The 25,741-nt window shown below is 32.0% G+C and overlaps 3 protein-coding genes across 3 annotated transcripts; all 3 read right to left on the minus strand.

Annotated features, from left to right (window-relative positions):
- Positions 1 to 78: 78 nt before the first annotated feature.
- On the minus strand, positions 79 to 11,528 carry TRIADDRAFT_52698 (uncharacterized protein; the record flags this gene model as incomplete). Its single annotated transcript, XM_002109020.1, has 22 exons — positions 79 to 278; positions 1,272 to 1,370; positions 1,935 to 1,974; positions 2,096 to 2,248; positions 2,393 to 2,491; positions 2,573 to 2,698; positions 2,885 to 3,007; positions 3,133 to 3,216; positions 3,524 to 3,600; positions 3,705 to 3,765; positions 3,897 to 3,957; positions 4,043 to 4,169; positions 4,333 to 4,392; positions 4,517 to 4,593; positions 5,101 to 5,180; positions 5,293 to 5,406; positions 5,544 to 5,649; positions 6,186 to 6,400; positions 6,753 to 6,776; positions 7,380 to 7,508; positions 9,092 to 9,259; positions 11,502 to 11,528. The coding sequence occupies 22 exons, from the start codon at positions 11,526 to 11,528 to the stop codon at positions 79 to 81; spliced, it is 2,250 nt and encodes a 749-aa protein (XP_002109056.1).
- Positions 11,529 to 12,777: 1,249 nt separating this feature from the next.
- TRIADDRAFT_52699 (uncharacterized protein) lies at positions 12,778 to 13,664 on the minus strand (the record flags this gene model as incomplete). The annotated part of the gene is made up of 2 exons (XM_002109021.1): positions 12,778 to 13,235; positions 13,388 to 13,664. The coding sequence occupies 2 exons, from the start codon at positions 13,662 to 13,664 to the stop codon at positions 12,778 to 12,780; spliced, it is 735 nt and encodes a 244-aa protein (XP_002109057.1).
- Positions 13,665 to 17,533: 3,869 nt separating this feature from the next.
- TRIADDRAFT_52700 (uncharacterized protein) lies at positions 17,534 to 20,971 on the minus strand (the record flags this gene model as incomplete). The annotated part of the gene is made up of 4 exons (XM_002109022.1): positions 17,534 to 17,634; positions 18,940 to 19,386; positions 19,553 to 19,765; positions 20,131 to 20,971. The coding sequence occupies 4 exons, from the start codon at positions 20,969 to 20,971 to the stop codon at positions 17,534 to 17,536; spliced, it is 1,602 nt and encodes a 533-aa protein (XP_002109058.1).
- Between the last annotated feature and the right edge of the window lie 4,770 nt (positions 20,972 to 25,741).

Genomic DNA, 25,741 nt, shown 5'->3' on the forward strand with positions numbered 1-25,741 from the left:
GCGGAAAATAAAGTCAGTTACGTTAGACTACTTAAGTGTTGAGCATTAGATCATACACTTATTAGCGGTACTATCGACCTAACAAGTGCTATTGGTAATTAGCGTCGGCTTTTCCAAAAAAACATGTGTGCAAGCACTTAAAACGGATATTGCTAAAGCTACGCATTTTTGGCGTTTCTGTATAGCGTGCACTTCATTATGACATGAATACATTGCGAAATATTTATTGTTTTGTAATTTTACAAGTAGAAGTCTTAAGCAACAAAATCGCTGCAACTCTTGATAAAAAAGAATGGAGCATTAATTAAATCGTGTACATTTGTCTCAATGAACAAAGAAAGTTACAGAATTTTTAATCCGTAATGTATTGCCTAAAAGGAAGGTTCGTGACAAAGAAAGATAATACAGCTATATAGGATCATCATCCTAATATTACCGATTAAGATCTTGCTATAGTTGCACGGGTTAAAGTTATAAAATCAAAGTATGAAGTCTTGCACTTCTCAGGAGAATAGTTTTTAGATATAATACCTCTAATATCTTTCTAACAACAAGTTTGCTGCAAGTAGAAAAATTTAAGAATAGCTCAGTTCTGATCTTGGTGTAATATGTAATCTATTTGTTTTATGTAAAGAAGAGAATAAACTAATTAATTTGTATGATATTTTAGTCTTGCAATGATACAGATAACATTTCGTACCGTTGAAACTGTTTAAACACTTTTCAGAACTGTGCTTTAACTATAAAAATAAAGCCTTAATACGGTAACTCTCTGAGTGTCCTAAGAACTAACACCGTGAACAGAAGTCATATTCCCAAAATAAAAGGATCAAATCACTTAACAGAGAATTTTTGATTTAGTTGTTGCCAACTTCGTAATTTTCAGTATACAAGTATTATAATGTAATAATATTTAGTTCCAAATGATCACGGCTAAGAATTAAATCCGAAGTTCTTTCAAAATTATTACATATTTCTATTTAGCAACTTTTTTATAGTGTTGTTTGTTACGTAACAGTTGACATAGGTAATTATGATATATTAAATAAGTAATAAAGAATCTAGCATTAAATACTAATGAAACAGGTCATTCCTGAAATTAGCTTTCGCTTTCACCAAGTACCTAATCTGCAATTGTCTCGTATCATAGACGACATAGCTGAGATAATTGTTAAGTCTCAATAGATATCATTTTCTAAATTAGTATATAGTGCTATCGTAGAATACACATAGAAAATAGAGAAGAGATGTATAAAGATACTCATTTGCACCCGATCCATTATTGTCTTTTGTCATTTTTCCTAAAGGTACAACAGTGCCATTCTCGAGAGTAAATTTTTCTGATGGGTTCGGTATAAATTCGCCCGGACCTATATCATTTCGAAGTACACAAAGTAAATTGACTTTTTTTAATGTTTATACTATACTAGCGCAGGATGCAATGCTGAGCCACATAATAGATCCAGTAGTCGCACACATGAAATTAATTACTACAATACATTTAAAGCTATTAGCCGTTGCTGGCATTTTGGGCATTTCATGGCAGTCTGGAAATCTCATTTCATATCTGTTGTAATATAGAAAAGAGTCGTAATTAAGGGTAAATATGTATTACAAGTAAGGTAGATTCCTTTATTTATCACTAAATATTGCCATATAATACATTTTGCCAAGAGCTACTTCGCAAAGACACATAATGATAGTTGGATTAGTCATTGTTGGTTCACACCGCTCCGCACACTAAAACGTAGCAAATGCTATTATTAGTAGATATTAGATCAAAGTGATAAAAAGGAAACTAGCAATGTATATTTGGCCATTATCGTCCTACCATAGATGCTGAATCTATAATTGATAAGAAGATAATGTCAGTAACATGAGTAAAGAATATGACGTTCGTGAGTTATAATCTAATCGGATTTATTATATCTTACCAGTGAAGTACACCCCTTTACCGTAGATGTAACTCCTATCCTATCAACAATAATAATTGTATAGCCTCATTATCACAGCACACTTAGAACACAGTGCTCATTGATTGCTTCAAGGGGAAAGGATCAGTTTATCATAACCAGTGATTATGGATAATACTTACTAAACACGTTTTAGGAGGTGTAAAACGAACGCCCTTAGATAACATACTAGCATAGCTAGTAAATCGAGTTTGATACCAGAGCAACATCCGATTATTGAAATTTGAAAAGTGCTGATACTGTTTATCTTCTCCATATCTTTCAACTTTAAATACCTATGATCAGAAGGTATCTAAGTATAAATTTCTAAAACATTGTTTAGAATATTTGTTAAATGACATTAAAATGTGTGAAATACAACTTGTATAAACAAATTAATTGATAAATGGTTAAATTTAAGTCATAATTTAGTCAGTAACCTCTTCAACAGTTAACCAGAAATAATTATGAATTGACAAATGGCTATTTTCAGCATAATTCTTTACCATGCCAAATTCTTCACTATTGCTATAAAGATACTACAAAATTTTCATATTTTAGATCATAATTTCATATCATAATATTCGTTATTAAAGAAAATTTCTAAAAGATATCTGTACCGTAATTTCGGTCTTTAAGGACTTATACAATGTATCCATAGGATTTTGGCCATCACTATTTGCTCTTCTAATTATGTCATAACTAGTAATGATATCCATGAGATCGTCTAGCATGAATTCTTTATCCTAGTAAAAATTAATAAATTGCAAATTAAGTAAACTATTCTTGTTGCACTTGATTAAGAAATATATACTAAATTTTATACAACAACCAGAATCAGAATATAACTGGTACGTCTATAAGGTAGACGTAGGAGAAATAGGTGCGGTGCATTCATTACTTAATGCAATAAAATATTTAGTTGTAGTTACCTCTAGTTCATATAAATTGTTTATTGTTTCTGGGTCATCTATTCCGAAATTATGGGGAATTACGGCATAAAATCTATTCACTTGCTCCAAAATTTCTTTTTTATTCTTGCGTTTTGATATAAGCTGTTAGGTCATACGATTTTTTTAGTATCAAATGATAAAGGCAAGTAGTATATGGACATTGTCAATTTAGTACTCTGTATCCATGGATATAATAAATAATGAAAATATTACGATATTATACTGACATTTTGCAACATAGATAGACATTGAGAAGCGTCATTAATTTGGTTCTCAGATAGATCAGCAAGTTTGATTGCCTCCAGGTCAACCTAAGGATTGTATTATCTACGAGTTACCTTATGAATAATTAAAATTAATATAGTCACGATTTACTTAAATATCATTGGAATTTGTTACAAATATCGCACCCTGAATTCCAGCAGAGTATTTTTCATAGCTTGAACATCGAAAATCAGCTTAAGGAGATTTCTTATATGTCGAAACACTTTGCTACCTTTATCTGTAAAGATTAAGTCTACTTGTCTTCCTTCTTCGTCCTGCATTAACGGTTTGGAAACGAAGGGATTGCTTGTGAGTGAATCTCTACCTACGTGATATAACAACCTCTATACTTACTTTTTCGACGTCTAGATAGACAGGATAAAATTTTCGAGCCATCTTAACAAATTTCTTTTCTTTTCCAAATCCATTACCTATACGATAAAGAATTAATATTACTAATATCGAACATTATATTTCAGTGATAGTGTTTTCGAGTTCGATAATTAGAAAAAATAAAACTGATATTAATTAGTACCGGTTTTCTCGAAATACATTTGATCAAATATTAGCATGGCTTCTTCTTTTGAATACCCAGTCTGTTAATAAATAGAAAAATTTCAATAGTATAATAGCTTATGGTTATATCAGTAATGAGATGAACTCTGCGTATTCTTTCTATTACTCAATGTCGCCTAACCCATAGGAACAAATAACATTATAATCTTACTTCGACACTGGTTTCTCCTTTCTTACTGTTGACGTCACCCCATGCATGAAAAATACAGCACCTAGTTTGTCATTATTAATTACAATCAACTAGAATAATAAAACCAAAAATACCTACAATCCAGTTTATTCAGAAAAATAGCTTACAGGTTCGTGGTGTTACTCTGCAATGCTTGTATTTTACAATAACTATGATGTCTGTATCCGTTTTCTAGATTTACGCTATAAACTGAACCATCTGGCTCCTTAATGACGTGATGTGTATCTAGCAGACCTATTGGATATTATAAAATTTAAAAATTATTAATGTTATGGTAAATATTATAAACCCTTCTGACCAAGATTTTATTCTCAGGTCAACAAAACTAGTAGGTATTATGCGTTGATAGTGACAGATATAATGCTACTTCTACACGAAACTATAAAATTGCTCCTACCTGATCGATAATCAACAGCAACAGATTCGTTTGAAGTGGTTTTATTTTCAGTTGTTCTTCCTACAAATTTTAAAAGAAAGAAATAGTTCGATATTTTGTCTTAAAATTATCACATTAGTATCTATAGTCTAAGCCTGCAATACTATAATAAGTGTAAAATTTGGGGTCCAAAATCAAGTATAACCTGACTGTATTTCATCAGAATTTGCAGGGGAGGTCGACATGAAAACTCTTTCACGCACTACACTTCTATATTCTCTTCTATTTAAGCAATTAGTCATCGATGGTGGCAATCCCGTAAAAGCACATATCCAATATTGCATTAAATATAATGTAGGGGTTTGAAATAAAATAGTTATAATTCGATGATAGAGGTAACCGTAGTGTAATTCATAAATTGATAAAAATAGAACTAGAATTTCTGAATTATAATTGACAATATATCATATGTGCATGTCACTGAACGTACAAATATTTCGATTTCTCACAGAGTTCGTCAGGAATTTTCCATTGGGTCCTGCTTGGGTTTTGAGTTAAACTATGACACCTGAGACAACGATAGCCATGATCTACTCGGCTGATGACAATCAACATAATTAAAATGCATGACTTTCAAGATACAAATAAAAAACTTTAAAGTGTTATTATTAGTACATGCTGTATTATAACTATTGTAATCCCGAACATTATCACTCCTTAATAAAGCAAGATCATCCATACAAAAATAAAAATGCGAGTTACTTACAGAATGTTTGTATCTATACTAACCTAAAAAACAATATGCCACTGCACTCTTTACAAGGGTTTAATGCACCAAATGCCATACCATCAACAACTAAATGAAATCCCTAAAATTAAAGGTATTATGCATTAATAATGAGGTATAAGACACAAAATAAAATAGAAAAATAACTGTAACTATATGCTTTAAATTGAGTTAAGTATTGTTTATCTACGTACCCTAGTATCGGCTACCAATTTTTGATTATTATATATTAGTAGATCCTTCAACATTTGATTATTACATTCTTTTCTCAGGTTGTCATATATACTCCATAACCCTACAGTTTGCTCCTGCAGCCAGTAATTATAATTTATTGGATTATATGGCCAGCACATTTAAACGAAGTGAATCATTTTTAATTATCTAAATATAATGCAATTTATAACGTGTACGTTACGAAATATAACAATTTTACGTTCGATCATACCCTTAATTTCATTATTTTGGCCATATTCTCGTCACTTTTGCCTCTTTTATTCGCTATGTCTGTATCTATGTCTTTGCTTTTTCTTTTTCCTGTATCTTCTTTATTTCTATATTATTAATAAACGATTTAGTAATGTTATCAAACGTTAGTTGAGGCATCCATTAGAAACAAGGGAAACTTTTTGCCTATCAATCGTATTTAAATTTCATTTATATTGCTCTTACAAATCTAAATTTGTAACGAGAAACAGTTGAAAACTATTATAGAAATTGCAAAATTATGAGTCTACTGTCAGGTTTGTCCACCCTAACATTAACCTACTGTACAGTGTACAGTAAGACTCTAAATACTAACGATCTCCTATCGTCAGGATGAACAGTAATACAACACTAGTCTCTAGACATAACTGAACCCAAACTTTAATAAAAAGTCAGTCAATTTATAGTAAATTGATATAAACATTAATTATCAGTTTGTAATTATATAATATCATAAAACTGTGCAGTTATCTATTAAAAATATGTAAAACATCACAAATAACGGTATGTAAACACATTTCTAGATAAATTATCTTATGGAGTCTACTGTACAGTATGTTACGAGAGGTTAAACTGATTAGTAAGATAGATAATCAAATCTTACATCGCTGAATTCGATGATCCTTCTGAAGGAATTTCGTGAGCCTGCGCTGAAGAGGTGGACGTTTTCGAATATCCCTGATTTTGAGTTGTGGGATCAATTCGATTTCTAATTTTCTCTTGATCTTCTGGCCGCAAGGAATTAAAGCCATCAATATCGCCCTCGTTGGAAATATTCTTTTTTCTGAAAAAACAGCTGTAATGATACCATTTTGCTACCTAAGATCAAGGGTGTTTAATCAGTCAGATTTTGTAGTACTTTCAATGCTTGCATATGTATGCATTAATCCGATAATACATCAAATTAGAAATATCTAAGCAGGGCATCATGATTCATACACACAGGATAAAATACAGAATAAATTCTAGCTATTTTAATAAAATTGATGATTTTTCAAATTGGAATTATGTACCAATGTGTTAGTATTCTAGTAACTAATTTGTTGAAATAATCTACCAACGCTGCACAAGCCTATTATATTAGACTTATATTACAGCAAATAACTTAACATTAATTGTGCACTATCGATTACAATTCTTATAAAATAAATGTGACAATAGTAGACCTTACCTTCGCATCGTCAACATACCAAGACTAGACGAATAAAATATAAAATCAATCTGTTAAATAACCTTATAAAACACGTCAGTTTAAATATGTATCTCCCAAATAAGTAAATATATATACATAGACGACGAAAATTTCGAGAGATCAGCTGTTTAATGCGTCATACTGCAGCTAAATTTATACATGCATGTTAATCGGTTGAAATATTATAAAATGTTACCTAATTTACTATAGTAGCAATTTAATACCTTCTTAATCTTTGTACTGTAGCTGTAAATAAGATTAGGTGGGCGCTATGTTTATCGTTTAGCATTGCTTGTATTCGAATTAAGATCATGATTAAAATCAAGATGTACGCGTAGTCATACTGTAAGATATAATGAGATTAACTATAGTTTGCATTTCCGCTAATTAATCTATCCTAAATCGATATGGCCATAATGCAGATAGTATACCAGTATTTTAGATAATTCGGGTGGCTATTACACGATATTCTATTGTAACTTGCAAAAATAATCAATAGCTTAGAAATTGTTAACATTTTAATTTTAGCACGTTCATTTCACATGAATGCACATGTTAAGCCTTTGTATGAAGTTTCTATTAATAAGAAAATAATTGACAACTTACAGAAAGCATAGCTGCTATCCTTAAAGAATTTTTACCAATATTTTTTTTACACGCATTACAAAGTGAACGTTTCGATTTTGCATATTCTGCTTTGAACGGCAAGACATCAGTATCGGTCATCTTGTATTTCTATTAAGATATTAAAAAGTAAAAATGATGATAAACGATTAGAAACGAACCACGGTACAATTTTACTGCATGATACAATAATAACTGTACTGTATGTACAGTACAATAACGTCGTCGAATAGGCAATCCATTATATCATTATTATTATTAAAGTTTATTAAGATTAAACAGTATCTAGTTTACCCAGTTAAAATTACATGTGGTTATACTGTAACTCATTAACAATATAAAATAATGTAATCGATATTCGATCTCAACATATTTATGCCCAGTCAAACGATTCACTTTCGACTACAGATTTAATAATGCTACTGTTGTACGTTTACTACTTAGTAGCAAGTGTCTTTATTTATTTTAAACAATGTATATCAATTTTTCAATCTGTATTTGTACAGTAGACGACGAGTGGAGTAATTAATTTAGAGAATAGTTTATTTAAGGAGCTTCCTGGCCTAGTTCTATCGATTTCAAATTGATGATTGCCTCATTGTCTTTGAGATGATCAAATAGAAGGTATCAGCCAATCAATCGTCATTTGTAGCGTAGTTTGAAATTGAGTATGTGGAGATGATTTATAGTATGGTTAGAGACGATAGATAAAGTAGCAAGTAGAAAAATCGAGTATACTGTTGTGACCAGCCTAATAAATGTACTTTGCTGTATTATTGCAATATGGTGTACAGCATGGGCTGTAAGCTTATGTAGAGAATGTATAAAGAGGATTACGTTTCAAAACTATGCCCGTGTTAGTATAACGAAGTTTATGCAGTAACGTATGTGATGAAGCAGCTAGTAGCCTGATACTGTATGCATTAACACAGCAATGGGAACATTATTCCAGGCATCAGTGGTATGTGATAATTTAGTTACAGTTTATAGTGGTGACTGCAAAGTTAGAATTAGAAATAAAGCATAATTTGGCAATTGTTGCCATTGGTGGTTGCAGACAAAACCTGTACATGATACGTGGTATACTTGTTATGTGTGCACTTCTACAGTAGATCAACAACGACTAAAAAATGAATTATAGAACTAGTTAGTGTCATAGAGCTATTGATTTCTCTTTAATAAAGGCAATCAATTTCACTGTCCAATGCAATACAGAATGACTTGTCCCATCTTTGATCGACTTTTCTTGCATAGCATAAAGCAGACAGCAATATGAATTAATTTGCTATCATCGCTCTAGCGCTGATAGCAAAACTAATTGATCACTTCTAATTATTGCTCATTCAACTCGATATTAGTAGACTACCAGCATAAGAGAGAATCAACATTGAATACCAGCGATTCAACTAATTATAACCAACTTGCAAACTAGGAAGACTGACAAATCGACCATGGTTGAATAGTGTACATGATTCGTACATTACAACAAAACTAAGGTAGTACCCTTGTAGTACACTAGTACAGCATGGTTGAAACGTCCATTGAAATGTCATTTTTGAATCATTATGCTATCTTGCCGGTCTGATACCAAAACATAGAGAAATAAAAGATAAAATCCTTGTACAAATTCTTTAAAGCCTTACAATCCTACTTCAATCCATCTCCATTAGCAATGCTACGCTTAAATCACTTACATGGATAATGACTAATCTGCAAGTATCCAAAGGAAGAAGAAATAAGGCAATGAAAACTCGTTCGTCTCTGTCAAAGAAACGATGAGCTATGTGCACCTTTGAAGTTGATTTCGTCAGTCCAGAACGGGTCAACCTGGCAATGGTATGACTGGTATGGCAGGTCAATGACTAAAAAAAGATCGTCGTTCATTAGAACAATATCATTATTGTCATAGTGATTATTATTATTTCTTAATGATGTCACGCATGGCATATAAAAAACTACTTGACAAATGAGAGGCAAGCACTCACCCCTCGTAAGCTCTGGCTACAAGTACAGGTACAGGAAGGAGTTTACAGTAGTAGGGTTAAGAGGCGAGACTAGCGAAGATTAGGCCACCCTGAAAGCAGGGACTTATTGAAAAGAGAGAGAGAAAAGAAGCGGCCGCTCACTGCAAAATAAGATGGCACATATCATTTTTCGAGTTATTGTACTATACGCTCCCACTGAAATCGTCGACAGTATTACACTGACAAAAGCGATCAAGCAACTGGATGACAATCGAGTTGCAACGGTGAGCAAATACAGTACAGTACTAGTGTAGTGTACAGTGTACAGTGTACAGTCTGTAGCCTGTTTACAGTAACAGTACTGTACCGTAAACATGGTTTTGGGCTCGTGCCTTGATTGTTACTGTACCGACATTGATTGGTCAATGCTACAGTATACGCTATCACGCCATTGACAGGGCATTGACACGCCAGCTGCACGTTGATCGTCATGCAAAAGCTTTTTCTTTCGTTTTATGCCTAAGGCATCATGCTTGCTGCAGCCATGGTCATTAATTAATTATAATCATGACGGAAACTTCCTTCTCAATACTTGTAGCTGCACGTCGATCGTCATGTAAAGCTTTTTCTTTCGTTTTATGCCTAATGCATCATGCTTGCTGCAGCCATGGTCATTAATTAATCATTAATCATGACGGAAACTTCACTCTCAATACTTGTAGCTGCACGTCGATCGTCATGTGAAGCTTTTTTTTTCGTTTTATGCCTAATGCATCATACTTGCTGCAGCCATGGTCATTAATTAATCATTAATCATGACGGAAACTTCCTTCTCAATACTTGTAGCTGCACGCCGATCGTCATGCAAAGCTTTTTCTTTCGTTTTATGCCTAACGCATCATGCTTGCTGCAGCCATAGTCATTAATTAATTATAATGATTATGGAAACTTCTTTCTCAAAAGTTGGAGCTAAGCTCTGAACAAAAGTCTGTGTTACTAGCCATAAATGGATAGTCGCATTTTCTTCTCATAAAAAGCACAATGAGACTAGTAGAATGAGAGTTGGAATGCTAATGACTATCTGTTTCACCTATAAAATGAGTTCAAATCTACATGATCATTTGATCCTCCCCATATAGAAGAAGTTAAAATGTCATTTATATAGCGGAGAGTTGTAATGAATACTATATCTATTCGTTTCATCGATAAAAATGAGTTGAAATGGAGTGTAGTTTGGAGTTGTAATGTTAAAGACTCGCTGCCTCCTGTTTGGTAACAAGTTGAAATTGTCTGAGACCATGTACAAGTAGAAGTGTAGTAGACACAGATGCAAGGATAATTAATATAATGACCATTTGCTTTGGATATAAAACAAGTGGTAATGTAGTATAATGCAGAGATGTAATGATAATTAATTCATGACTATTTACTATTTTACTTCAAGTAGAAGACCAGTTGGAATGTTAATGATAATTAGAATACCAAATAAACAGAGTTAATATATAGAGTACAATGTTATAATATCAACTATCTATTCGTCTCAAAGATACGTAAAACGAGTTGAAATAGAGTGTGTAGTACAGAATTGTTCTGTTGATGACTCTTTGCTTCGTATATAAAAATAGGTAGAAATTGTCAGGTCCACAAGTGTAAGTGTAATACACAGGTGTAATGTTAATTGACTATTTGCTTTACATACAGAAAAATAAGTAGGGGGTGGAGTATAGCAGTCGCAATGTTGAAGATAATCTCCTTCACAATAGATATGTATATTTAAAACTATAAAAGAAGCTGAAGTGCAGTTGCAACAGTAATAAATGCAACCAGACCATATTGGAGTAAAATGCAGTATTGGGATATATTACTGTAGCTGTGTGAAAGTTCTCGATTCAACATGCAGATAATAGAAATTTATTACTCTAGCGCTGGTGTATAATAATTGATTAAAAGTAAATGATTTGATACGTGTATGCTGTCTACTATTACCTTGTCATACCCATAAATGCTATACGAGTACTGTACGTACTTTTATGTATATTATGTAATTTTAATCGATACCGGCACAGCAGTTCGCTTCCAACATAGGCTAATTCACGTATTGATCGCCAAACAAAATTATTTTGATGGCACCTTTCCTAACCTGCAACCAAGGCCTATCGATTGTCATGATGTTACACAAGTAAGCCGTATCATGGTGTCAAAATTGTCCAAGTATTATTTAATCTTCCAGCTACTAGTGTATGAGAAAGCGTTAATATATACTGTATATCCAATAAATACATATGTATATTCACTGCACACTCAATAATAATTAATTATATAATTATTGAGTTACTACCGACTACAGTATGCGCTATGATTAAATAATATTACAGATAATTAACATTGAATGAGCTTTTACTACTAGTAAAATGAAGACACCATCATAATATACTATTTATGTATAACTTAAAAATTTCAATTATAATTTTAATAGTATTAATTTTTATCGAGTAAATATCTTATGTAGATAGAACTGTAGCTTTTTCATGCAGCACACAGAACTCCATCAATCGTTGTCACAGTTAATACGTGATATTGAACTAGTTTCTTCCTCAGTTTAAGAATGGAAGGAGTAAGGAATCAAATGATATTTGAGATTCATGCTAGATTTGCTAATTCATTCTACTGTAGGAGATGCAAATTTATAGTCAGGATGATGCCCACTACCAAAGATGCAATAAGTACCGGCATAGATTGAAATGAGCCACCACTTGCTCCATTTGTGACAACTACAGTTGCGTTGACAAAGAATACAATTAGTAAATTTAACATATGTAATCAGTTAGTTAAAGCGGGAATATAATGATCGAGTTAGCTATTGCGAGGGTATTCGAGTGTTTAAAACTAAATAGGAATACGTATATCGTACTGTATGTGTTCATCTATTGCTATGCCCTTATCCCTACCTGTAGTATTAGCTGTTCAAGCCATATCGTATATTGTCGAATAGTCAGCGGAGTTGATGTATATAGAGAAATTGAAATATAGCATACTTTAGATTAGTTGCAAGTATACTAGCTGTAATGAATTTTTCTAGCATAGAAAACTATTGTATCATCTGAATACTTTAAAGATTTTATAATGTCTGTACTCATTTGATAGTTTAATTAAAACAACTATTAAAATGAAACAGACATTTTCAGTATTGTAAGTTGGTTACTTTAATATTAAAAAATATCTATGACACTAGTTGGAGAAATTCAGATAAGATTAGCTAGTAGTCAATAATAGGATCCCATTTTGTTTACGAATATAAGATTAACCATTCTTTAATCTAGCAATCTTAAATATAGTCTATTATTGTTCAAATTACTATTGGTATGTTTGTAAATTATGATTTAGTAAGGCAGTGGAAAATTTAAAAATCTATAACGTTATGCAATGAATGAATACTTACGTGGGCTTAATAAATTTTGTGATACTCTCGTTAATTGTAATCTGGCATAAGGTAACAAAGATTGACCGTTAGCTCGGTAGAAAACACTTGCTGATTGATTAGACGTCTTTATTTGATAGATTGGCACTCTTGTCAATGAACCGGTATAGCTATATTGTTCAGTGGCGGCCGCTTTCGTACCAGCATCCCACAGATATAGATCAATAGTCTTGCTAGCAATAAAACCACAAGAACTAGTACAAAAATTCACTCGATCTACACCAACGCACCAATCTGGACTTGGAGCAATCATTGTTAACGCAGATAATAAGTTAAAATTATTATCAACGTTAACAGTCACTGAATATGTTGCAGTTGGTTGGAGAGATGATCCAGTGGACACAAAGACTTGCTTAACATTATTTGTCATGGGCTCTAGTAGAGCTTTTAAAGGCACTTTATTTTAACATAATAAACTCCTCATTAGTATCTTGAAATAGAGAATATCTTGGAATAAAATATGATAACCTAACAACACTTACTATGTAGGATAATAGCGCACATTAAGAATACGCTAAAATTTTTGCATAGGATCACTAGATCGTTACCTGCATTTCCATTTTCAGCTACGGATTTAACCTGAGTCGATGCATATTGTCCGTAAGCATAAACAGTTACTGCTGGGGAATGTATAGCGCCAATCAATGGCGACCAATGTGGAAAATTAGTTGGATAATTAGGATAGTTATTATTGTTAGCCCATAGTCCAGTAAAAACAACAGTGTAAGTAGCACTACCAGAGGTGCAACACGACGTTGAGGAAGCTCCCAAGGTTCTTGTGATTATCAAACTCAGAAGAATAGTTATCAAAGTATACTTGCACATTTTTTAATCACTTATGTTCTGGGTATTTCAGATTTGCTAGCCCTATTAAATTAAGAAGTAAGTTAAAGCTAGATAATAATAGTCATAATTCGTTTAATCATTAATATAGCTTTAAGGAGAACTGTGTGTATCAAGCACACGAATACACATTCTGATGATTCTTTTCAACAAAAAGTCTCCAGACTTTGATCAAACTATTAAATAGAAAAAGTTGATCCATTCAAAGATGAAGCTAGAATCAAAATATATCCTTTACAAGATAAACCGTGATTGTAGTTGTTGCGGCACTGTTAATTACATCAATCGAGACATACAGTACGCTATGCTAGCCATTAACTTAGCAGCCATTAGTAAATTACCATGCTTTGTACAGTAATAAATGCTACTATTAGTGCTTAACATACGCGTATAGTCTTTAAAGTGTGTAAGAACTATCGATCCACAATGTACACGAATATTGTAAGTCTATACGAACGCAAATTTTTTCCCTACAATCGCGTTTACTGTACTTCCTAGACTAGGATCTGGCAACGTGATACTAATATGGCATATTTATATGAAGTTACCGGCAGTTTCCGAAATTAAGCATTTTACAAAATCGTTAATCCCTTCGGTATATACAAGTACAGTGCGAGTCTTTCTTTCTTCAAATTAAGTCATTTCAAACTATTAACTAAAACGGTTTTCACAATTGAATCGTGGTTTATACCCTTCTGAGGTGCAATTCAGTAAAGGGTTATCTGGTTTAATTGAAGTTGGAAACATTGACGCGATTAATAATTTAGAACATATTTAAGCGTTCCATTTAAGCCAATAAAATTTTCCCTTGATATCGGTCAAGTAACGACGCTTTAGATGATAAGCTAGCTTTAAACTGTAGATTACGAACCTTTCTTTACTGTACGCTCTATTTATTTAGACGATAATCTCGAGACTTTATAAGTGTAGTGCAAGCAGCTCGCTAGTTAGAAAATGATTTAGATTGTAAATTATGGGTCCTCAATTAACTTCCATTTACGTAATAGTTGAGCAATAATGTCGTCGTTGATGATTTCGACACTTTATAAGTACAATACAAGCAGTTTCAATGATATAATGTCATATATCTAAATTTGATCATGCATTGTACTAGTATAGATACGTAATTCCCATTTTAACGATATGTTCATATAAAGAATTTTTAATATGACATGACGTTGCAGTTAACAAAAATTCTCGTTTAAGGAATAATATGCCAGAATGTTGCACCATTGATTAGCGATAATCAAGTTAAAATAAAATTGCTATTATTCGCGTTCTCATCAATTATCTAATCTAAATACTTCTAAACGTGTGCCTGTACGCTAGTAAAGTAATTATACATAATTCATTCTAAGGATGAGTTATGAATCCATTGATGAAATTAATAATGGAAACAGGCCATTTCCGTTCAATTCCTTACAGCTAATCATAGTTGATATTCGTAATCTGTAGCTAAATATTACGCTAATATCTTATTATCGAAATGAAATATTCGTACGTGACTGTCACGTTCAAAGGCTTGACAATGGGCTCTAGTTTGAAAATGTGTGCGTGATCCTTTTAGAGATTTTACTGCGACAATAAATATTTTTTAAATACTATTAGCATCTCGAATGCTATACGAATACGCGCATAAACTTGGATCATTCTAAGTGCAGACTTATTTTAAAGGCATCTCCAGGGTGATTTGAAATATATTTGAAAGATTCTACATTAACACCACAAGATTGTTTTGATACAGATCTATAAAAAGCAATTCTAAATATATCTCAAATACTTTAACCTTCGCCATGTTGTAATTTATATACTTATTGCTAACTTACCTTTCGTATTCTAGTACGGAAAAAAGGTAGATGAACTAGATATAATACAATCCTATCACCTGAACTGAAGCTGTAAAAAATGAATTAATTGACAAGAATTGTTTATTATATATGATATTGACTTATTGTTCTATATCATATTAATAATGCAAATAAATAAAAGTTCATTGATACATAAATAGTACTATAGTATAGACTGGTTTCTAAGCTGAACGGTATAATGTTTTCCGTTAACAGGAGGTACCTGGTACAGTTTAGTACTATTCATCCTACAGTACGTACAGTATAAGGATTTATTGTATTCGCCTAGTTGGAATAATTATTTTTATTCTTTAATTATTGTACTATAATTGTATGGAGTATTTAATATGAATGATCTTGTTATGCTTACTATATATGTTATTTGATACGGTACTAATAGACTTTAGTCACCGTTCAAAGATATTGAGATATTTATTGACGCGTGAATAATTGCATAAGATTTCTGCTTGTAGTTAATAGTAAATTGATAATCTGGCGATTAACTAGCATGGGATAGTGCATTTTAATAAATCTTAATCATTTAGGATGTATAGTATTTATGAATGCATTTTATAAAATGCACCGGTAGTAATTAGAAACTTACCGGAAGATAGTAATCAGCAATTCTTTATTATCTACTTCAGGTTTTGTTAAAAAAGAATTACGCTTACAGTACTGTGTTTAAAGCCGGGGAAGGCATCGTAGGTGATTTCGATCAAGAAAATACTTCTATTATGAGTATCGATAATTGTTAGCAAGCTTGTTCGCTCGTAATATAATAAATGATAGTACGAGCATTGCACAACGTTTATCATTTCTTGAATGTAAAATGTTGTTGATCGGCTTATTTCATTCTCTTCCTCTTTCTGTATATATCTTAATCTGTCATCTAGCATGTTAAAATTGTAGATGGCTATTGGAAATACTATCGTGGTTAATTTTGAATTGCAATTTAGTCGAGTGAGATATACCAGTAGCTGAGCTAATTTTACACTCTCATAGGAAACTCCGTCAACAAATTTAACCTTTTATTCTCTATGTATCCCTTCGAGCCTATTAAGTACTAAACAATTTCATTTTTGGAGCTTGCTAAGTAAAGATTTTGAAAATATCTTACATGATCTTTGCAGTTAAAATCAGTATATTTTATCTATATGAGATAAACGTAATTTTTCCAAAACTACAGGAATTAAGCTTACTTCTGCATCCTAAAACTTCCACGTAGACTGGTATCTTATAGAAGATAGCTATAATTTTTGTGTACTCGTGTATGTATGTATGCATTACCATCGTGTGAATTTTTTAAAGTATCAAAATGATGATTAAAACTAGGTCATCGTACTAGGAGTCTGCATAAATAGTGACATAGTCAATCACAAAGCTGTCATTAACATATTGATTGGATACTGCATATATAGGACGACAAGATTTTTAGCCAACACCAGAACTAGAATCCCTTAAAATCAGTCATTACGTAAGTATTACGTTTATTTAAAATTTATGTGTGCGGATAGCACCGGGTATACATTAATAATTGAATAATAATCCCATATAATCGATAGTAAAATTGTGAAACAAATATTGGATGAGAAAAAAGCTCACATGAAAATTAAAACCAAAATTCAAAGTGTTGATTCAATCGATATTGCAGCACTTTGCATATAAGGGGTGCTACGGAAAATATTATCACCTTGCCCTTTCTATCATGTTCGCAAATCTGCTACATTATAACCAAAACATCTTCGATTACATTAAGATACGCCTAAGGTTTCTAGTAGTAATTAAACTTTTATCAATATCCTAGAATTGAGATTACATTCGCACTTTCCCGCCTCGAAACTAGCTGTAAAACCACGTATACCCTAGAATATATCTCATCTGATATTTTATATCTGCAAAGGATGTAGCTTAAATACATCCATACCGCCTTAATAATTAATCTACTATTTTATACTACGCAGACTCTACGGTAACATACCAAATCGATTGCGGCAGTATGATAGATTAAGTGGAAGTAAGAAATTTAGCTACATTTGCAATAACCAAGGCAAAGAAGATCAAGGCAATTGATCGCGAAGGACCGGCCATGGCATCATTAATTCGACCTATCATAGAAATTATAGCGTTAAATTAAATTCTAATGACGCTAATATGCCGGCAACATTAAAACTGTTTAACAAGATCTCCAAAGACTAGCATAACTCTTATGTTTTGATGGGAAATAGTTTTTCTTATTATGACCGTTTATATTGCGTATCAATTGATACTTAAAGTAATTACCTGTAGTTTGCAATCATTTCGGTAACGATCGGTAGCAAGATAATATGAACGATTAATAAAAATGTTAGTGTAACAGTATAATAGATTAACAATATCAGTTTTAATGTAGCAAAGTAATAAGTATGTCTATGCTTTATTCCTTATAAAGTCACTACACTTCAAAAACTTGATAATAATTACCTGTAGTAGGTTTAACTGCATGGTAGGTGATCAAAATTATAACAAATTTAGTTAGTAATTCGTAACAACAAGACGATCCGAAGGAATTTAATATTTAATGGCAAGCGTTTACTATCAAGCAATTATTCGAAGTATAGCTTCAAATTAATTCTATGCTTAATTACTATACATTACCTGTTGTCGCTGTGGGTACTGATAGCAGGAATTAAATATGAAATTAAAAGATTATTAACATATTCGGATTGATAGGCGATTACAATAGTAAAGTTAATTTAAAGATTCTGAGATAATTTGATAACAAATATCTTCGATCAATGATTGATCTGAACATAGCTTGAAATTAAATTTATATTAACTACATTACCTCTAGTCGTTGTAGGTTCTGATAGCCCCAATTAAACATGAAATAAAAAATTGTTAGCATTTATGGCTTAATCAACGATTATAATAGTAAAATTAATTTAAAAATTCTGCTTTTAATATTCGACGGCAAGTGTTTTCCATCAAATGATTATTTTGAGTATAGGTTGAAATTACTTTTATATTAAATACGTTACCTGTTGCTGCTGTGGGCGTTGATGGCAATAATTAGATATGAAATTAAAATAAAATGATTGTTAGCATTTTTGGATTATTTACCAATTGAAAAAGTAAGATCGATGTTGAATCAGTAAATAAATAAAAGTCGAAATTTTGCTTGAATGACGATATGAAGTTTTTAAGTCAAGGTATCTTGACAAAGCTTGAACTCTGATACATATTGAAGATTTCAGACATATTTGAGTATTATGCTATCGATTGTAGAAATACCTTGAGTTGTTCCTGATGGAAATGAAACAAAGAAATAAAAGACAATTGTTAAAATTTAGAAAGTTATTAAAAGTCATCGAATATATCTGTACATTAAATCACTGATACTTATGTTATTATCTGTCTACAATATCGCGAACCTAGCGTGCCGAGTGAACCTAGCGTGCCAAGTGAAAGCAACCTGATATGCAACTTTGCAAAAGGTGGCAAGGAAGTGCCGTTAGCTCGATAAAATACACTTGATGAATCGTTAGTTGATTTGAGTTGATAAATCGTTCTATTAGTTGCGCTACCGGCGTAGGTATATTGTTCTGTAGGTCCGGCTTTGGTACCAGCATCCCATAAATACAAATCCAAAGTAGTGTTGCCTATGAATCCGCACTGTTTGGTACAGAAGTTTACACGACTTACGCCAACACACCAATCTGGACTAGGAGCAATCATCGTTAAAGCAGATAGTAGATTAAAATTTTTATTAACATCAACGGTGACAGTATATTTTGCGGTTGGTCCAAGATATGCACCAGGAGAGACGAAAACTTTTTTAACTTTGTCAGTCATAGGCGTTAACAAATTTTTTAATGGACCTATAGAGCAAAACAAATAATATCGGTATACGAGGATTATTATCTCAGCTTAATTTCTCTAATTCACCGCAAAAATTAATAATTGATTACTTTAAGGTTATGCTAGCGTTGTCGTAATGTCTAGTACAGACTGTATCTGTATAATTTTATCTATTTTCAAACTTACCTGCGTTACCAGCTTCAGCAACAGATTCTACTTCAGGTGATGCATATTGACCATATGAATACACGGTTAGAGCTGGAGAGTGGATAGCTCCAATAAAAGTAGACCAATGAGGAAAGTTAGAGGGATAGAAGGGGTAAGCGGAACTGTTAACCCAGATTCCTTCGAAGGTTAACTCGTAAGTAGCACTACCTGCGCTACAGCAAGTTGCATCATCTATTTTGAATAGATATAACGATGTATTCGCAATAAGATTATTATTTATCGTTAATTACACCGATAATAAATAACTATAGAATAGCAAAGAATATAAACTAATTTAAAATAGTAAATATTTCAATTAAACCACAGTATCAAGCTACCGTACTGAACTTTAAAAAGGAAACAATTTCATATTAATTAATTAGTGAATTTACTTTGAATAGGTGTGATTGATATTGTTAATACGTAAATGCAAGAGTCCTTGATACGAGCGTTATTAGTTAAAAATTTAAAATAATTGTCGCTATTAGATTAACATTTTAATCAAAAAGCATGCGGATGATCATAATAGCGATGCTTTGAAATATTTATTATCGTACTTGAAGCTATATTTTGTGATAATCTCTCGATGTGTAACTTAGCATAAGGTGGCAAGGAACCGCCGTTAGCTCGATAAAATACGCTTGATGAATCGTTAGTTGATTTGAGTTGATAGATCGTTCTATTGGTAGTACTGCCGGTGTAGGTGTACTGTTCAGCAGCTCCGGCCTTAGTGCCAGCATCCCATAAATATAAATCCATAGTCGTGTTGCCTATAAATCCACACTGTTTGGTACAGAAGTTTAAACGACTTACACCGACACACCAATCTGGACTAGGAGCAATCATCGTTAAAGCAGATAATAGGTTAAAGTTATTGTCAACGTCAACAGTGACAGAATATTTTGCAGTTGGCCCAAGAGATCCACCAGGCGAGACGAAGACTTTTTTAACTTTACTTGTCATGGGCGTTAATAAATTTTTCAATGGCTCTATTAGAACGAGGTAGATTACGTGTGCAAAAATTAGCATCATTACAGCTCTATAATTATGAGTAATTATCTGGAGTAAATCCATCAGTAATATATGTCGAATTATTTTAATTTTATTTTTATTCTTACGAGCTTGACCAGCTTCAGCAACGGATTTAACTTGAGACGATGCATATTTTCCATATTCATATACCGTTACAGCTGGGGAATGGATAGCTCCAATGAAAGGAGACCAATGGGGAAAGTTAGTCGGATAGTAAGGGTATGAAGCAGTGTTGGTCCAGATTCCTTCGAAAGTTATCCGATAGGTAGCGCTTCCAACAGTGCAACAACTTGCATCATTAGCCGCCAAAGTAGATGCAAAAATGATGCATAGCAGTGCAAAAATGGCAGAAGAATGAGTAGTCATCTTGACAGAAATAAGAGTCTGAAACGGATAATGAAAGAACTATCAGCAATAAAGGATGGAAATAATTTTGTATATTTCCATCTTTGTGTAATAGAGCTACTATGATATGACGTATCTCTTTAACATTTGCAGTAAGATATTTTAGTGAGAATTACGAGCAGAATGATGAAAGTAAAAATTACGCGGTTTATTTCGCATTTAAATTGTATTAACAAACATAGGAAAAATTTTTTAATTAATGATATTCGTACTCTTTTCGTTAGAATTACCATGAGAAATTTAAGTCTATTTTTTAGTATAGCAATCATCTAACTGTATATAATTTTGCTTTCATTTTAGCAACAAGTTGGCTATATTTTACTAACGGGTATCGATAGATAGATATATCGTAATTTCACTTACCAATCTTTAGAATCGATGTACTGCAACGTCAAAGCAAGTGTTAATGACTCTGCAATTATGCTGCAACCTTCTGATTAACAGGCTATATGTACCGTATATCTTGACTGTATCAGTATATTCATGTAATCTTAACCGTATTCAAGAATAGAAATTATAGCATAATTGAATAGGAATGCAAAGGTGATGGGTTCGTACCTGGTATAATAAGGTACAGTGCAATGGTCGTCATAATGATGTTTGCATTTATACAATTGCATATTATTTTAATAAGGCAATTATTTAATAAGGGCATATTAAGAATATAATAAATGTCTTTTATACAATATAGTGAGTGTACAGTAATTGTAGTTTAGTAGTTACAAAAGCAATTCTCCTCATTGGCACAATAGGGTCACATTTTAAAAAAGACTATGGTAAAATTTTTCAAGCAGTTACGACGAATAAAAATTGCGATATCTTCGAGTAATACGAAAGCAACTCTATAATAATGTTTGAGTTCATTATGTAAAATGAGTACGTACTGAACCATTCATTACACATCTCTAATTACAGCTATTAAATAAAGTGAATCACGTACGTATTGACAAACAAGTACTTTTAGAGAGCTTATTGCTATATTTTGCCTGTACTACATGATTGAATAAAAATTTAGTGTGATGGTGATAATTTTGTGGTAACGTATGAACAAGAACCACTAGAATTTAATTAGGTGCATTAAAGCTCAATATATATAATCAGCTTCAGCAATAGAATACAATTCAGAGAAACATTTACAACACTTTAATTAGCTCATTGCTTAATAATATAATCCGTGCACGTTTAGACTTTCTATGAAGGCTCTTAGGAGACCAAACCTTAAAGAATACGTCGCGTTAAAAATATTTAAAATACATTACAGTTATTAAATAATCCATTATTCAATATTTTACTAAGAATGGCGTGATTATGTCAAAAGTAGCATCCTCTAATTCAGCTTGGCCTAAGAAGCTCATTACTATCTTCAATTTAATTTTTTTATGCTGTTTTAACTTTATATACTTATTATTGTAATCTGATATACAATATAGACGTGTATTATTATTATAATTTATAATATAATGCCAAGCCATTACGTATGATGCTGTTAAATATTGTTCTTTCTTACCCTAATTGTACGTAAAGAAGATCATCTTAATTCTAGTATTTAGGCCATCCTCATACCTACATATGAAACTATTAGATACTAACTGAAAGTATTTATGAATATGGACAGAATATACTAAGGCGAAATTTTTATATAATGCCCGGTCAACTTACACATTGTCTAAAGTGGCGACCATTGTATATATATGTATGTATTAACATATGCATTGCTAGATTTTTTCATTACCATTAACATGGAAGTAATGTACATGTTGGTCAGCAACATGTCGAATTGTCGATGCGTAACAATTGCAATTGATTAAAGAGTAAATATACGTTGATGTTTCCGTTCGTAGTCATGGATATTAGAATGAACATGAGTCATTCAATGGCATAAATTGTAGTATACTAGAAATTTAAGACTAATTGGCGATAAACTATATCTATATAAAAATGATATGTCCATTTCTGTGATACCGGTAGAACGGGAACGGTAATTGTATTCGTATTCTGATTAGCTACTGTAACCGTATGTAATTTAGTCTGTCACATTATGGCAAGGACTTCTAGGACTAATACGTATTAGTCTTAGAAGTCCCTAATTATGGGCTATAGAAGATAATCTAGAATTAGTACTTAGATAACGCATTAACGATATCCAATAAATTTTACGTTTAATCAGCAGAAATCATTAAAGTTGTAGATATACAGTATGTACAGTATATTGTATAGACACTACCACATTTCATTTCCTTATCGCATACGGTACCAAAACCCCTTAGTGGCGAATAAGATACGCATTAGCGATGTAAGTATTCAATAAATTTTATGTTTAACCGGCATAAATTATCGTAGTTCTCTCTCTCTCTATATATATAACATAACAATATGTCATATACATTACTATATTCTATCTCTTTTCTGCATACGCTTTAATGGCTAGCAAGCTTCGTAGACTTACACTCGTATAATTAGAAAAGATTATAATATGGAAATTAATTTTTGATGATATACGGTCATACGAGAACTTATATCATTATGGTCGTTAAGTAAGGATATGTGCAAGGAGCCCATTAGTATGGGAAATGTAGTCAAGGACTTCCAACAATGTAATGATTTCAGCTAATTACAGTATTTATCTACTAGGGGATACAAAGAGAAAATTCTAAATTTTCTCTTAAAAATTCTTGATGCAGTACTGCATTGAGAACCATCGTCATGTTAATAACATTTGACCAAAATACAAGAACAACAAATTCGTTTTAATATATTCATTTATCGATCATTTATTGATAAAGTGATGTTATCTGCTCACTATTTTAAGCTATACAGTAGCCAATTTCATATCATATATAACAAAATATATTCTAACTGCAGTAGTGCAAGTGTAAGTTATCGTAAAGAGCATAACGCTATAGCGTTCGATTCAAGACCAAAATCAACCAAGGCACTACCAGGGTAACTTCTTGTCCATTGCGTCTCTGTTGTTATTGGCTAACCAGAGCTGCAGCACTATGGAAATAGCTATAATCACTCTACAATGTATCAGTGCTAATGCCCCACCTCTTCTGCATGAAGCTTTACATACGTTTAAACGTTTAATGAAACAAGAAAAAATTTACGGTATTACTAACGCAAAATAAGGTTTAAAAACAAACAGGCAATATGCTAGTAGAGATAGATAAAAAAACCGGGTTTTATATCTACGAGTATGTTGCGTACCAGTAGAGTATTCATATGTGTTAAGATTAATGATATCTCCAGTTTTTAGAGATTATTATTTAGCATTGATATTGATTATTACATGATCTAGTAGTATTATCATAGCATAGCTTATTTACTGTAAAGTGAAAAAATATCTGACTAAATAAAGATATAAAAATTGAAAGCACTAGACATACATAAACTGACGAACTCGTATAATTTTATTCACGTAGCTACATTGTTCATTTGGCTGCTGATCGAATACAAATGGAAAATCAATCCAATGATTAGTAACGTGAGCAGCCATAAGCATATTTTACTGTTTTGCAATGATTGCGATCCTTAAATAAGAATTAGGTTTGAAGTTACTATTATTTGAATCGTGTCCAAGTATGGATATTACAGGAATGTTATTGTCATGTTACATGATTTATACATATACCATCAAATTCTCCTATTTTGAGCATCCACTACATAGTGCCAGTGCCACATTGGATCACGTTTAAGTATCGTTAGAATGCTAGAAAGTTCCTTCAAGCAGCTATAAAGCTCTAATCATGATCTCAGATGTTGATCTCTGAACAAAATTATTGTTAAGTAAGCGGCTGATTATATTATAGCAGCAATGGGTTACTAGAAATTATAACGGTATAATTTCTAGTAGTCTATTTAGCAGCTCAGAATAAATTTCTGGAAAAGAAATGGTGGCTTGCATTATGATTGTGCTAAATCTTTATTGATAACAATTTTAGTATTTACGATCACTAGGATATTTCATTACTTATCTCCCAGAAAAGATTATATGAGATGGGAAGTAGTAAACGAAATTTAATTTAATTGTAATTCATTTCATAAGCTATCGCCGATATTATTCCGTATGCTCACAAATTACAAATACCATAATCCCTAATCAGAAATCTAGAAGAGGAAGTAGTAGCACGATATATCCCTGATACACCCATTGCTTCTATGACATCATACAGCAAGTGAAATAGGATGGTATTAAAGCAAGATTTGAGCCTTGTAGAGAAAAAAATACAAGAACTTTTACGTACAGGATATGTGTGACGGTTGACTATAAATTTCTTTTCAATACTTCAAACGATAAAAGAAATTAAATTGACACTGGTCCCTTAAATTAGAGAAAATTTACACTGTGACTTATGGGTAATTTAATTTTTATAAAGCAGACGCAAACATGGAATATTTTAAGCTTTTTATAACAGCTAGAAGAGACACAATGATACAGTTCGAGTAGTACGGTACTATTATTTTCTGTGATCAAATTATATGATTTCGAAGAGTATACTACCGGGCTAATAGAATTTTCAGTTTGTTAAATAGAAGTCAATGGATAGCCTTACAGGTAGGCAACAGTCTTTAATTTTAATTTTTATCTGAATAACTTTCATTTTTCATCAACAGCAATGCGGGTAATACTTACAGAGTGAATTTTTAAGGAAACTCCGAATATATAAATCAATGTGATTAATTGATATGTATTTAAAAGCAATTTGAAGTTTCAAAGTTATTTCTAATATA

The sequence above is a fragment of the Trichoplax adhaerens genome, genomic scaffold, assembly GCF_000150275.1.
Source record: "Trichoplax adhaerens TRIADscaffold_1 genomic scaffold, whole genome shotgun sequence".
NCBI lineage: Eukaryota > Metazoa > Placozoa > Uniplacotomia > Trichoplacea > Trichoplacidae > Trichoplax > Trichoplax adhaerens.